General features: G+C 38.8%; 1 protein-coding gene across 4 annotated transcripts in view; it reads left to right on the top strand.

Moving 5' to 3' along the window:
- CCDC81 (coiled-coil domain containing 81) overlaps positions 1-15239 on the top strand; it is a 39142-nt gene that overhangs the window by 12770 nt on the left and 11133 nt on the right. For all 4 annotated transcript variants that reach the window (XM_011286543.4, XM_019811670.3, XM_023239355.2 and 1 more), the window contains 10 exons: positions 246-502; positions 3353-3432; positions 5910-6034; positions 7934-8057; positions 11022-11115; positions 11720-11866; positions 13020-13124; positions 13267-13439; positions 14681-14759; positions 14976-15196. In XM_011286543.4, coding sequence (XP_011284845.2) covers positions 246-502; positions 3353-3432; positions 5910-6034; positions 7934-8057; positions 11022-11115; positions 11720-11866; positions 13020-13124; positions 13267-13439; positions 14681-14759; positions 14976-15196 — 1405 coding nt within the window. The remainder of the gene's footprint in view (positions 1-245; positions 503-3352; positions 3433-5909; positions 6035-7933; positions 8058-11021; positions 11116-11719; positions 11867-13019; positions 13125-13266; positions 13440-14680; positions 14760-14975; positions 15197-15239) is intronic.

Raw genomic sequence — 15239 nt, 5'->3', positions numbered from 1 at the left:
CCAAGGGAAAATCAAAAGCTTGTCTGGAATTTGCTTAGAAACCTAATTGTTCTTATTGTGAGCAAAATATATACTTTTAAGGAAAATTGTACTGATTACTGTCTATTGTTAGGGTACAGCTAAGGACTTAACATGGACAATTCTATTTTTGAGTATTAACAATCAGATAATTATTTGTGAGTGTATATGATATGACCTTGTTGTAATTTACACTTCCTTTCTCCCACCCTGTCTTTCTCCTCTAGGTGATATTCCCGTTGTTCCACTTAATTTTGTCACGATATCCCTGCAGGGTCCATTTAGCAGGGATACAGTGGAAAGCTGTGTGAAAGAAACTTTGCTTTTTTTATCACGATCCATTTCCACCAAACCAAATGTGGAGTTTACTTTCAAAGGAATCGGGATCCTCACGATTAAAGGCGGCAAAGTGAAGATGAGATTTTATAAGGATTTCCTTTCTAAAATGGATGGAACTGGGGCTTTGGCAGAAGCCCTCACAAATGTAAGTTAATGTTTTCCTTCTCCACACCCCTCTCCCAATCAAAACTTTGAATTACCTGTGTGTCATTATTAAGAAAAATTCAGGTTGACATTTTATTTATTATTTTTTTAAATGTTTATTTATTTTGAGAGAGCGTGGGCACGCAAGTTGGGGGGACAGAGAGAGAGGGCGAGAGAAAATCCCAAGTAGGCTCCACACTGTCAGCATGCAGCCTGATGTGGGGCTCGATCTCAGGAACTATGCGATCGTAACCTGAGTTGAAATCAAGAGTCAGACACTTAACTGACTGAGCCACCCAGGTGCCCTGGGTTGATGTATTTTAAATGGCACTTACCCCAAGTGCAAAAAAATGCTTGTTTATAGATGGTTAACTCTTTAACAAAAAGGTTAGAAGGGCAAAGAAACTTTAAGTTTTGAGTCAATACCAACTGAAAAATATAAATAGTAATAAAAGCGTTCATAATTCTGAATACTTTATAGTACCATATAGTGTTTAAAAATTCTTCCATATCTATTATTTCATTTGAGTTTGAAAACATTATAAAACTGGCATTATTATCATCCTGATTTTACAAATGAGAAAAATGGAGGTTCAGAGAGATTATGTGGGAAGCCTGAAATCAGAGTGCTAATAAGTGGTAGAACCAGACTTCCTAATGGCTCTTTTTTTTTTTTTTGGCTGGTTATAGCATTTATCTATTTATTTATTTATTTATTTATTTATTTATTTATTTATTTAGAGTGCACAAACAGCGGAGGGGCAGAGACCATGAGAGAGAGAATCCCAAGCAGACTCCATGCTCAGCATGGAGCCCGGGGTAGGGTTTGATCTCATTAACTGTGAGACAAGATCAAGAGTTAGATGCTTAACCGACTGAGCCACCTAGGTGTCCTTATGGTATTTTATTTTAATGACAGTCTACAATAAATCGAGTCATGGAAATGTATCTTTAGCTTTTAATCTGCCATACTGTGGAAGAAATTTCATCATTGACCCCATCATTATTATTCAGTAGCTGGTATGACCTTCATGCTAAGTTGGACATAGCAGAGTTTAAGGAGGTAGTGAAACAGTTAATCACCAGAACTAACTGAATGCTTAGTGTGCCTTAAAAATGAATAAAATTGGTACAAATGAATTATATTATCATAGAATGTTATAAAATCCTGGGTCCCATAGAGCAAAAGCCTGATTTTTAAGTGAAAGACTATAAAATGAAAGTCTATAAATACTGTCTAATTCTACTCTCTACTCTCTAATTTCCTCTTTCATGGACCTCTGGGATGGGGATTTAAGAGTTGTGCATAATGAAGCTCTTGGTGTTTTCTGCACAATCTGGCTTCATGTAGGATTTTAAAGATAGGCACTAACCCTGTGTATGTAAAGTGGAAACACGCAGCTATCACCCTCCCATTTCCATGAAAATACAGCAGAAGCAAGGCCAAAGTGCTGGCCCATCTCTAATCTTCAGGGATTCTACAGAACTTTGTAGCTTTAATAACATGTTTATAAGAGAGGACAGCCTGCTGCACTCTAAGACATAACTTTGAAGGAGCATTTTCCAGAAGTAGTCATCCCGAGAGATATTCTATGAAAAAAGGATCTGGAGACCAAAGCAGATGGAGGGCTGCTGCATATATCACCCTCCTGGACAGAAGCACAAAACACACTGGCATGTTAAAGGATCTGAGAAGTCTGCTTTAACTGACTGAATCATGAATCGTGGAACTTTTGGTTAATCCAAGGCTTGTTAACAGCAAAAATCACATTTCGGGGGGATGCCTGGGTGGCTCAGTTGGTCCGACTTGGGCTCAGGTCATGATTTTGCGGTTTGTGAGTTCGATCCCCTCGTCGTGCTCTGTGCTGACAGCTGAGATCCTGGAGCCTGCTTCGGATTCTGTGTCTCCCTCTCTCTCTGCCCCTCCCCCACTTGTGCTCTGTCTCTCTCTGTCTATCAAAAATAAATGAAATGTAAAAAAAAAATTTTTTTTTTAAATCACATTTTGGGAAATTGCTATAAAGTGGTGAGAGTGATTCTTTCCCCCCAGATGTCCCATAACTTAAACCTGAGTGTTGTTCTGCAGAGTTCTCTTGGGAAGCTGTAGGTTTATTTCAATGATGCTGCTTTTGCTGGAACCATATTTAAAACTTCTTTTTGCAAATTCCCTTCAAAGCCTTTTGTAAACCATATCATGCCAAAAATAATTTTGGATTTCTATACTAGTATAATGTAATAATGTCATTACTGTAAAATGTGATAATAATTATAATAGCTGCTATTTGTTGAGTGTTTATTATGTGCCAGCCACTTACATACAGTACCTCATAAAAATTCTATGAATTAGATCCTGTTATCCCCACATACTCAGGGTTTAAGGTTACATAACTTAACAGTGTGGGGATGTGAACATGAATCCACGTGACTTCAAAGCCCTTCTCTTACCCTTCTCTTAGAGTTATTTGGGTCAAGAGTGGAATTGGCTTCCTTGCTCATTTTCCTCATAGTTTCAAATAAGTCAGCTCTCCTCTTAAAGATGTATAAAAGAAGCCATCAACTCTGAAGGTAATTTCCAAAGAGGAAATGGTTTGAGAAAAGGCAGCATCAGTGGAATTGGTATGGGACTATCCACGATGATAAATGAGATAATTCCTCTTTGGATTTTAAGCTCTAGACTTTAAGCACTAAAAAAATATAAATAAATAAATAAATAAATAAATAAATAAATAAGTAAGAAATAACAATAGAGAGTATCATGGTAGCCTTGCCTCTGAGACTGCCTATAGCTTTGATTTGTATGTGTCCTAGACCACTGCCCCAAGCATAACTTTTCTCTTTCTCTGTCCTCCAGAGGCCTGGCACCGTGGACTCCGTGTTGTCCAGCAGAGAGAGCTCAGAGAAGCAATCCAAGTGTGGGTGTGCATTTCCAAGGTCAGTGTTTTGCTCCACAGGTTCCTCCAGGCACAGCAATCCTTGTTGATTTATTAATGTGATTGGGTAGTGTTTCTCATCTTTTCTGGCTCATGCTCCTTTTAGTGTTCTCTCTCTTTCAGTGTTCCAGCAAAGAAGGATTTGTTGCATACACTTTCCATAGTTAAGTTAGAAAGCAATGGCCAGTTAGACTATTTTTATTTATGATAATTCAACAACTCTATACATTACTTGGTGCTTATCATGATAAATGTACTCTTAATCCCCTTTATTTCACCCATGCTTCACCCACCTCCCCTCTGGAAACCACCAGTTTGTTCTCTGTATTTAAGAATCTGCTTTTTTGTTTGACTCTTCTTTTCTTTTGTTATTTGTCTTGTTTCTTAAGTTCCACATATGAGTGAAATGATATGGTGTTTATCTTTGTCTGTCTGGCTTATTTAATTTAACATTATACCCTCTAGGTCCATCTAGACTATTCATTTTTAAAACTACTCTTAGCTCCCTAGAAACTCTGATACTACCTCCCATCAATTTTAGTCCCTGCAATATTAGTGCAATTCTTCTCATCTTCTGGGCTTTCCTATACCTTCCATCATTTCCTCTGAACTAGCTTTCTCTTTCTGCAGTCTAGCTCACCTGTCTGAGCTCTGATTCTTACCACTCAAGTGGTTAGAGAGATAAGGTAGAATAAAGGAACAACTTTATCCCAAGAGTGCAGTGGGTTTTAGTGGGCTGCTGACAATGTATATAATAATGATACTGATAATAATAATAATAATTAATAATAATAATAATAATTGTCATCTATGGAATATTTACTACTGTAGATGTCAGATGCTATTAAGCACTTTCTCAATATTATTGCATTAATTTTCACTTTAGCTATTTGAGATGTGTATTTAATTTTATCCATTTTATAGAGGTGCAAAATTGTAATTTTAATTTTTTTTTCTTTTAATAAGTGAAACAACATGGTGCAGTATTAAGAACACTGGAATAGGGGGCACCTGGGTGGCTCAGTCAGTTGAGTGTCCAACTTTGGCTCAGGTCATGATCTCGTGGTTTGTGGGTTTGAGCCCTGCATCGGGCTCTGTGCTGACAGCATGGAGCCTGGAGCCTGCTTTGGATTCTGTGTCTCCCTCTCTATCTGCCCTTGCCCTACTCATGGTCTGTCTCTCTCTCTCAAAAGTAAATAAACATTTAAAAAAAATTTTTAAAAAGAACACTGGAATAGGAGTCAGGAGACTTGGGTTTTTTCCCCCCAGTTTAGCTGTCACTCACTCATTGTGTACCCTTAATCATGTTCTTAATCTTAATTGCTATGCCATTAACTATTACGCTTTTCAGGTGGAGGAAGTTTGGGGAATAACAACCAGCTTCCCAGAGTATTATTTTCTCATGGTTTTTAAATCTGTGACATCCTCCTGTGTTAGTTGGTTTGGAAAAACCCCCTCTAGGAAGGACTGTATGACATACCTCAAAATCAGTGTGAGGGTCAGAATAAACATTAGAGATTAGTTAGTCTAGACCCTTAATATTGTGGATGAAATGGACAAACAACTGAGTGGCCAAGCTAGAAATAAAACCATGGCTCCTGACTGTTCCACTATTCTTTCCATTGTACCATGTTGCCTTATTCATTAAAAATAAATCAATGGATTCAAAATAATTTTATTGTGATTGCATTTTGGAAGGCAAATTTGGCTGCCCCCTTGGACATATTTTGGCTGAAGCATTACAGGAGGGAAATAATTGCAATGGGTCAAGAACAGAGATGGAAGCTCCTGTTAACTAGAGAGCCTAGAGATGGACCAGAGAACTCAAATACTCAAAATAGTTGTAGATGTTTTATTCATGTGAAGTTTGGTCCCTGAATTTACTGGAAGTACCACCCCTCCCCCACTGCCCTCTCTCCTGCTTACACCTCTAACCCAGCACTCCATCCTTGAGACCACAGAAAACCTACAACTACATGCACCAGCTGAACACATCCATTCCCCCATTGTGCTTTTGCAAGTCCCTCACTTTTGCCTGGGGAAAGGATGGAGCTGTGGGGAGGAGAAAGAGGGAGGGGAGGAGCAGTTATTTCTGGGCATATTTTGGTCTCTGCCTACCAGGCTGTGAATCTTTGCCTTTAAGTCATCCAACAGCCACCTTTCACTGTCACCTCTATGCATCCGGTTACAGAACTAGAAAAGACAGCCGGGTTCAAACTGAGACCAAACCCAAAGCTTAAATCCCTCAATTTATCTTCATAAGAGCTGCTTTTGAGGCCTCAGTACTGAGAGGGGAGGTCTTGGTTGGCTCCCAAACTTAGCCTGAAAGAGAGCCTCAGTAAATCAAAGCTCTTGCCCCCTTGAGAGAAGTGGGTGTATTTCAGAACCAGATAGCTAGCTGAGTTGCTTCTAAGGATTGAAAGTTCACACATTCACCTATTCAGGCCCAGAGCAGTAAACATCGTGGCTTGTTTCTAGGTTTGAGATCAAGACGTTGGACAAAAAACCACCTATGGAGACCATTGTAGAGGAAGATGAAAATGAAATGAATGGACAAGAGAAGTGCGAATTAAAAGACCATCCAAGCAAAGAAGGCGTCAGAGGTAGGCCAATATTGCTACCATATTGATGGTAGCCCAGCCATATTGCTTAGTGACTTCTATGCTCAAAATAAATAAAGTTAGAATCATGAATAATTACTGTATTCTTCTTTCTAACATATATCTTCTATTCCTGGAATCTTGTATCTCATCTTAACCACTTTTTGACTCTCAGGCTTTTAGACTATGATCTCTTTGCTGGTTCCCCATTACTTAAAGAGGTCAAAATTCATATGCCTACAGGGTCCAGTCAGATAATGTAAATGCATGAAGTGGGTTGCATTTAACATGATAGGGTGACATGTTAGCATAAATAATAATTTTTATGAAAAATGGAGAATGGAAGTTTTGCATCTTTGATACTTGGCTTAATATAAGGTGGCTGGATTTTCATATCTGTGTCTTCATTTAATCTGTTATGATATGTTTGTGTTGGTTGAAGCATATGAAGAAAATCCTAGGATTTCAAAGACTTTTGGAAAGGAACCTAGGGATCCTTAGGGGTTGCCATGCCACCCTTTGGAAACTTCCTTTAGGAGATTATTGCTTTGTAGGCAACACACTAATTGACATTGAAGCAAAAAATGCTGATAGAGCCAAAAAAAAAAACCCATGTCAGTGGGTAAACATTGGCTTGTGGATATTGTTTTTGCAACATGTGGCCTACAGGATTACATGTAAACTGTTAGCCTAATATTCACATGCTTTTGTGTCTGTAACCTCATCTGTCACTGTTTCCTATAGATTCCTTCTCTGAGCAGAATTGTCTATTTATGTCCTTCTAACACATCTTGTCCTTCCCTGACTTCATGTTTTTGTTCATTCTTTTTCTCTTGCCTAGAATGTCCTTCCTTTTCTTATAGTCTAGCCCAATCCTACTCACCTCTTAGCATCATTTTTACATCGCACTTACTCCATGAACACTTCTCTCATCACTGGATTCTGAAGTGTCTTCTTTCATCTCTAAACATGGCAGACCCTTAAAGATAGCACCATCAATTGGAATGTAGACGTTTTTCATCATTGCCCTGAGTTGCTATTTATGCAATGTATGCAAAGCGACTTAGCATTGTAGGCACGTAATAAGACCTCCACGATGAGAGCTCTTGGGGGTTTTTGTCTATATCTTATTTTTCTCTACAACTATAGATCTTCCCCAATTTAACAATGGGGTTATGTTCAGGTTAACCCATTGTAAGTTGAAACTATCATAAGCTGACAATGTGTTTAATACATCTAACCTACTGAACATTATAGCTAGCCTGTCTGAAATGTGTCATCTAGCCTACATTAGCCTATAGTTGGACAAAATCACCTAACACAAAGCCTATTTTATAATAAAGTATTGAATATCTTATGTAACTTATTGACTACTGGAAGTGAAAAACAGACTGGTTGCATGGGTACAGAATAGCTGGAAGTGTATCGCTTGTTCACTCTCCTAACTGTGGCTGGCTGCCTGCTGCAGCTTGCTGGGCCGCCCAGCATCCCCCAAGGGAATGTTGTGTCACAAATCACTAGTCCAGGGAAAGATCACAATTCAAAATTCAAAGTGCAGTTTGTACTGCATGCACATCACTTTACACCATCAAAAGCCAAAGTCACAAATCATAAGTCAAACCATTATTAAGTTGAGAACTTTCTGTATATCTTTTGAAAGATCTTGAAGGGCAAAGACTTGCCTCTTGTATTTTCTAAAGTGACTAGCCAGTGTCTTGCACATAATAAATATACAAAAAAATATTTGTTTGAATCACACTAGGGCAAGGGACAATAATTTAAGATAAGAAATGTATCTTATATATAAATTTTCCTGGGTAAAATAACGAGTTTTAAAAATTAGTTAAGTACAAAACCACCCATTTACAGTTGAAAGGAAACTTGGTTTCATTCATTTTACAGAGATCATAACACACAAGAGACTTCGAGAAAAACATGCTCTCTCTCCTTTCAAAGTGACAAACATCAGCTTTCCAAACACGGCGGAGCAGAATGTTAGTGGTGGTAAGAGTGTGAACCGCGAAAGGTAATGCATTGGTATTTTATCTGGTGTCTGTTACTAAATATATTTTTGAGTTATATCTTGATGCAGGGAATTTAAATGAGTGTTTATTCATTCCTTCATTCTGTATCCTTGAGTACATTCTACCTGTTAGGTGATTGGGATAATAGATTCAGTCAGGGCTCATAATCTAGTGGGAAAGCCAGGCATACATAGAGTGATAAATTATGACTCAGTAGGATAAACACTATGACAGAGGTGGAAACAAAATAGCACAGGGGAGAGAACATCTAACTCTCTTGTGGATTTGGGAAAATTTCCCTTGTCTTCTGAGTGCTTAGATATTATGATATAACATAGTTTCATTATTTGGATCAAATTGGAAAGCAGTTTTGCTAAACATGGCTGGCATTCAATAAACATTCTTTGAATGAATGAATGTATTACAATTCATTATGGTCATGTCTTCTAACAATGTTATGTCAAAAGATTTCTATTTTCATTTTTTTTAAGTTTACTTATTTGTTTTGAGAGAGAGAGAGAGAGAGCAAGCAAAGGAGAGTCAGAGAGAGGAGAGAGAGAATTCTAAGCAGGCTCCACACTGTCAGTGCAGAGCCTGATGTGGGGCTTGAACTCACAAACCATGAGATCATAACCTGAGCCGAGATCATGAGTCAGATGCTTAACTGACTGAGCCACCCAGGCACCCCAAAAGATTTCTATTTTCTTTTTTTTTTAACACACTTTTTTTTAAAGTTTATCTTTTACTAATTTTGAGAGATGGAGAGCAAGTGGGGTAGGGGCAGAGAGAGAGGGAGACAGAATCCCAAGCAGGGCTCGATCTCAGGAACTGTGAGATCATGACCTGAGCTGAAATCAAGAGTCAGATACTCAGACTGAGCCACCCAGGCACCCCAAGTAGGACACTTTTTAAAACCTCAAATTAGTCAACCATACTCAAGTTATCTATTGAGCATTGATTATTTATTTATTTATTTATTTATTTTTAAGCATTGATTATTTACACTGCACTGGGCTAGCAAATTTGAATTTGTTAATGTGTCACAATGTATCAGCTATCATATGTGTGATTTATGCACTCTGTGGTACTAAAGTCATGTTCAAAACCCTGGGCATGCTTGTTTTGAATAATCTCATGGTTATGAAAGATAATTGTGAATTAAATGTCTTGTACTTTGGAATTTAGTTCAATCCAACAGACACTGAGCACCACAGTATGCTGGGCATTACTTTAGACACCAAAGACACAGAGCTGTAAGACATATAAAAGACATATAAACAGTCTTTTAGGGAGACTGACACTAAAGAAGTAGTACACATGGTAAAGACAACAAAAGAAAGTACAGGAGCTGCAAGGAGGAGGGAGTAATTAATTGTTAGGGCTTATTGGTGGAGGCTTCCTATAGATGTTGACCAAAAAATGGTTGTGTGTGTGTGTGTGTGTGTGTGTGTGTGTAATGTGTATCACAGAAATTTTGAAAAATGAGAAAAGGAATAGATACAAAAAAATCACCCATTATACATATATTTGTATTTGAAACATATACACACATTTTAGGTACAACTGAGATCATATCATATGAAACTTTGTTATACTCAACAATAAGTGGTTAACATTTTCCCATGGCTTTGAATGTCCCAGAACATGAACAAATAATTGCACATCATTTCATTAATTAAACCTTTTGTTTAACTCATCTCCTTTTGGATATTTAGATTATTTTTAGTTTTTTAATATTATAAACCATACTGTGACAATATAGCTACACATAATTCTCTGCATGCACCTGAATATTCTATAGAATAAAAACTTTAAAGTAAAATTTTAGAGGTAAGAGATGAACCCATTTTTCGTGCCTTTGATACATGCTACCAATTATTCTCAGGAAGGTTATATCAAATTATCTTCCCAGTAGCAGAAATATGAGGGACTGCTGTCTTCTCCATAGTTTTGTTAATACTGGACATTGTACCCTCCAATGGATTCCAATCTTACCCAGGGTAAAAGCCAGAGCCCTTGCCATGGCCTCCAAGAGCCTGTTTGGTCTCTGATCTCTCTCCTACTTTCTGTCTGCTATCTCATCTTTCACTGGCTACTTTGAGCACAGGTACACTCCCACCTCAAGGACTTTGTACTCATTCACTCTGCCTGGAATGCTTTTTGCATCAGATATTTGATTATTATTAACCCCTCCTTCTTTCAGCTATTTACTGAAATATCACCTTCTTGGTACATCTTACATGGGCGTTCTGTTTTATGGTTCAATACTCCATCCCTCCAGCATTGTAGGGCATTTATCACCTTCACACATTCTATTTTTTAAATAAGTTTATTATTTTGAGAGAGAGAGTATGTGTGTGAGCGGGGGAGAGGCAGAGAGATAGGGAGAGAATCACAAGCAGACTCCAATACTCAGAGCAGAGCCTGATGTGGGGCTCAATCCCACAACCCTGAGACTATAACTTGAGCCGAAATCAAGAGTCAGATGCTTAACTGACTGAGCCACCCAATCACATATACTATTGAATTGACTTACTTGTTTATCAGCAGGCTGTCAGTTCTTATCAGAATGTTAATTCCATAAGGACAAGGATTTCTTTTTCTTATTTTTTTTTGTATATTTTGTTCTTTACTGCATCTCCCATGCCTAAAATAGTGCATATAATAAGCACTATACATTTTGTAGAATGATACATTTTATACCCATTTCATAGCATTGGTAACTGAGATTTTTTGCAAGATGACCCAGGTTGCCTAATGCCAGTCAACTTGTAAGCAAAAAAGCTGGGATTCAAACCCCAGTTTATTTGACACAAACCATGGATTCTTAACCTCAATACATATAGATCCTCTGAGAAAGATCGCTAAGATTATTTTTCTTTCCCTTATATTTGTGCTTGCTTCCCAAATTATCATAGCTCATGTCACACTTTTAAACATTAATTCATGTTGCACTGTTTTTATAGCTTATCATCTCCACGTTATTTGAAAGATTACAATAAAATGAAGCATAACGTTTCTCCAGCCACTGGTTGCCAGGATCATACTAAGGCAGGGCAGGTACAGTGTCTTCAAACAAAGTTCTCTTTCTGTTTCTCACTTCTGTTTCTCAGTAAGAGTTATGGGAATTGCTTTTTTTTTTCAATGTATGGATATGGTTCAAATACTCAGGACCCCAAATTAGACTCCAATAAACATATCTATTATTAAAATCTACTAGGGTTAACACAAGTAGGGTTGGTATATCTCTTCCTAATTTTCACTTGCTACAAATACATTTCTTTTTTGAGGTAAAGAGAGGGTGCAGTGAGCAAGGACAGAGAGAGAGGGGGGGAGAGAGAGAGAAGTGGGGCTCACCCAATGCAGGACTCGAACTTGCAAACCTTGAGAGATCATGACCTGAGCCAAAGTCAGATACTTAACTGACTGAACCACCCAGGCCCACCTGCTATAAATACTTTTGATCAAATGAGAGTTCAGTAAATCCTCTTGGATATTTGTGGAGCCCACTTTGCAAGACTCATGTTTCTAATTGCCATCAATACATTCGTTTATAGAGTATGTTGCTTGACATACTCAGTCTCTGGAAAGCTTGTGAAGGGAATGTGAAGGAAAACAAGTAAAAGGCAAAAAACTCAGTTTGTCTTCAAACTCGGTATTGTAGGAATTGTGTTATGTGTGTTTGCAACGAGCGCTGCGCAATTTGCCACGACACCACAGCAGTGAGAGGAAGAGAGGGGAGAGAGAAAATGAGCAACACATTCGGCAGTATCAAATGATGAAGGATCAAGAGGAGCTCCAGAAACACCAGGTAGTTCAACACTTCGACTGAAGAATGGGACCGTAGGAACATGATTTTAAAGGGCCACGCTAAATGCCCCGTCATATGTCTGTACTGTAATGTATTTAATCATTTCCTTATTGTTGGACTAAAACTTGGGTTGTATGCAAGTTTTCATAATAGTGAGCAACACTGGGATGAATGTCCAAGCAGCTGAATGTTTGTACCTGCCACTGATTTCTCCCTCTCCCCAACCCCCAAGGACTTAGTTTTAAAGGTGGAACTCCTGGATTTATATGGTTTTATTTGTGATTTCTAATACAACATAACCAAGGCTTTCCCCTTCAAATCTATGGCCTATCTCAAGCAAGCAAAGAGAGGATGGTACCCCCATATTTGCACTGTCCAGATTTCTGTGGTCTCCCATAGTTGACCATACTGCTCTTTCCTGCATTTGTGATACCAGGTAACCACTTAAGAAATCTTCCATTCCCTCTTACGATCCCCACAGAGGTGCTGCCTAAAGCCGCAAAACAGGAAAAAAGAAAAAAAAACCTTCCCCAACCCACTTTTATAAATCTATGAAGCTTTATAGAAAGTACCATTGCCTCCAAAAGGCGAGTTTCTACCTCGGTTGGATTATTATAATGTAATAGAATTAATTTTTTTTAACGTTTATTTATTTTTTTGAGACAGAGAGAGACAGAGCATGAAGAGGGGAGGGTCAGAGAGAGAGGGAGACACAGAATCTGAAACAGACTCCAGTCTCTGAGCTGTTGGCACAGAGCCCAATGTGGGGTTTGAATTCACAGACCGCGAGATCATGACCTGAGCCGGAGTCGGACGCTCAATCAACAGAGCCACCCAGGCGCCCCTAGAATTAAATTTTTAAATTTTTTTTTCTTTCTTTTTTTTCAGCGTTTTTATTTATTTTTGGGACAGAGAGAGACAGAGCATGAACGGGGGAGGGGCAGAGAGAGAGGGAGACACAGAATCGGAAACAGGCTCCAGGCTCCGAGCCATCAGCCCAGAGCCTGACGCGGGGCTCGAACTCACGGACCGTGAGATCGTGACCTGGCTGAAGTCGGACGCTTAACTGACTGCGCCACCCAGGCGCCCCTAGAATTAAATTTTTAAAGGCTGTATTTTCAGTACGTAATTTTTTGTTTGTTTGTTTTCAAAGATGAGAAATCTGGCTAATAGAGCACAGAATCAAAAAAATGCTGCCTATAATCTTGGAGTTGCTGAAGCTATAAGAATCCACAAGAAGGAGAAACCTGAATTTTGTGTGAGTCTTTTCAAAATTTCTGTTGCTAATACCTGCAAATACTATAAGTTAATCATGGATTTTAGTTTTCTGAATTACTACCTTTATTCTTTGTTGCTTTTTGGTATTTTAAAGTAAATGAATTGCTTCTCCTTCATTCCAGAAATCTTTCCTATTTGATAAACGGCCACTCAGTTCTGAGATTAATGCTTTTAAACAAGAAGAATATTCCCAAAGTCTCCTGAAACAAATGGATAACAGACGGGAAAAGCAAATAAAGCAAAGACAAAACAGAGAGCTGATGGGCCGCCTAGAACAAAAGCATCTCACAGAGGAGTGAGTCTGGTTGACAGGCTCTAAAAACGGGTTCAGAATTTTCATGTGAAGCTTATTTCCATGTGGGATTCAACCAGCATTGGTAGTTTCATTAGCACAACTATAACCAACTGAGCCAACCAACCCAGCTGGCAGCCAGTACCACAGCATTACATTTCATTAGAAAAATGAAAAAAGCTGTCATTATTATAATTATCATTATAGTGATACCAATCTATAACTAATTATAGAGAATCATTTTGTATTGTTTTGTGATCACTAATACTGGTAGATGAAGGAGGGGACTTGTCTTGAACAAGCGCTATTCCCAGCTATTCCCGGTCAATCTCAAGTCAAAGCTGGGGTTTAATGTCAGTACCGGTATCTCACAGTGGAACCCGGGGACAGGAATGTGGGGGAGAGGGGATCTAAGAGGACTAGAATCAAGGACTAAAAAGTCATGTAAAGAATCCTTCCCTCTGCTCACCCCCATAGCTCCTTGGTAGACATCATCTTTATTCCAGCTCAAACCTGGATGAATGTTAGTCTCAATTCTGAATATTCAGGAAAGAGAATCTGATTGGTATTGTTCAGATCATCTGAGGTCTGGGATAGGGTCAGAGTTCAAACCTGCCTAAGGGCGAGTCACACTTCTACTACTGAGGTCAGGAGAGAAATTAAAGAGGCTACTGTAGTGTGAGAGAGACTCCTAAAAACAAATAATAAGCTAGCTTTTGGGACTGAAAAATATTTTTCTACAAAATGTTTATGTTCCATTATACTCGCTTTATAGATCATATGGGTTCCCTCTAGGTTGCATATAACAGAATCATAATTTATAATAGGAAATATCACTTTCTTAAAAAGGAGTCTTATGGTGAATCGTTTTGTAGAAGAAATAGACACTTCCTGCTTTCCTGTCACGTTTTTTTAAAGCACGGGGGGGGGGGGGGTGTGTGTGGGGGGGTGGTGGGAGGGTGAAGGAGGACCTGTCTTAGTGGTAGTGAATTTGGACAAAATGGTCATTCCTCTGCTTACACTTGTCCTGTCTGTCCTCTATTCAACACATTGTCCACTAGCCTATGCATTTGAATTACTCCTTTCTTTCTTAAAATGGAAGCTCCTAGAAAGAAATGCCACTTTTTATTTACCAGGCGCTCCCTCCTATTGATACTTATTAAATACATTGTAGTGATGTTAATCTGTATTACTGAAGACAATAACGAACGTCGCCCCCGCCTCCTCTTATCTTTAATTGCTAGACTTGATGCACAGAGAGCCAAATACATCAGAGATAAGATGGAAAACACCCAGTGTTATAAGAGAGCTTTGGATGCACAGGTAAGGGGACAACTGTTATTTCAAAGTTCTGCAGTTCTGCAGTAGCATTCTAAAAATACGTATAAAAACTGTAGCCTTGTGTGTTACCCATTTGGTGGTTTTTGCAGCCCTTGTTCCTGCCTCTAAGGGACTGGTATTTTACTATGCTACACTGTTGTGTGTAAGGTTTATTGCCTGGTATCATTCTGATCTGTATTACATGTGTCCCTGTTTCAGATAAAGAATAAATCCATGCAAATGTCCACGTTTGAGCCAGAGACTTGTGAACCCATCTTTGCTAAGGATGAGAGTGAAATGATGGTGCAAAATCGAAAGCGAGACCAGAAATACATGAAGCACCAGATGGAGACCGCTGCTAGCCAGAAAAGAAGAACCATCCTGCAGCACCTGGTGGGCCAAAAGCAGGATTTGCAGATGCTTCAGAGGACACAAAAAGAGTAAGGGACCCCAGGTCTTTCTTCCTCCTCCTCCTCTCCTGCT

Source organism: Felis catus, chromosome D1 (assembly GCF_018350175.1).
Source record: "Felis catus isolate Fca126 chromosome D1, F.catus_Fca126_mat1.0, whole genome shotgun sequence".
In the NCBI taxonomy this organism is placed as follows: Eukaryota; Metazoa; Chordata; class Mammalia; order Carnivora; family Felidae; genus Felis; species Felis catus.
The sequence above is the reverse complement of the archived record's forward strand: the minus strand, read 5'-3'. Positions and strand labels throughout refer to the sequence as shown.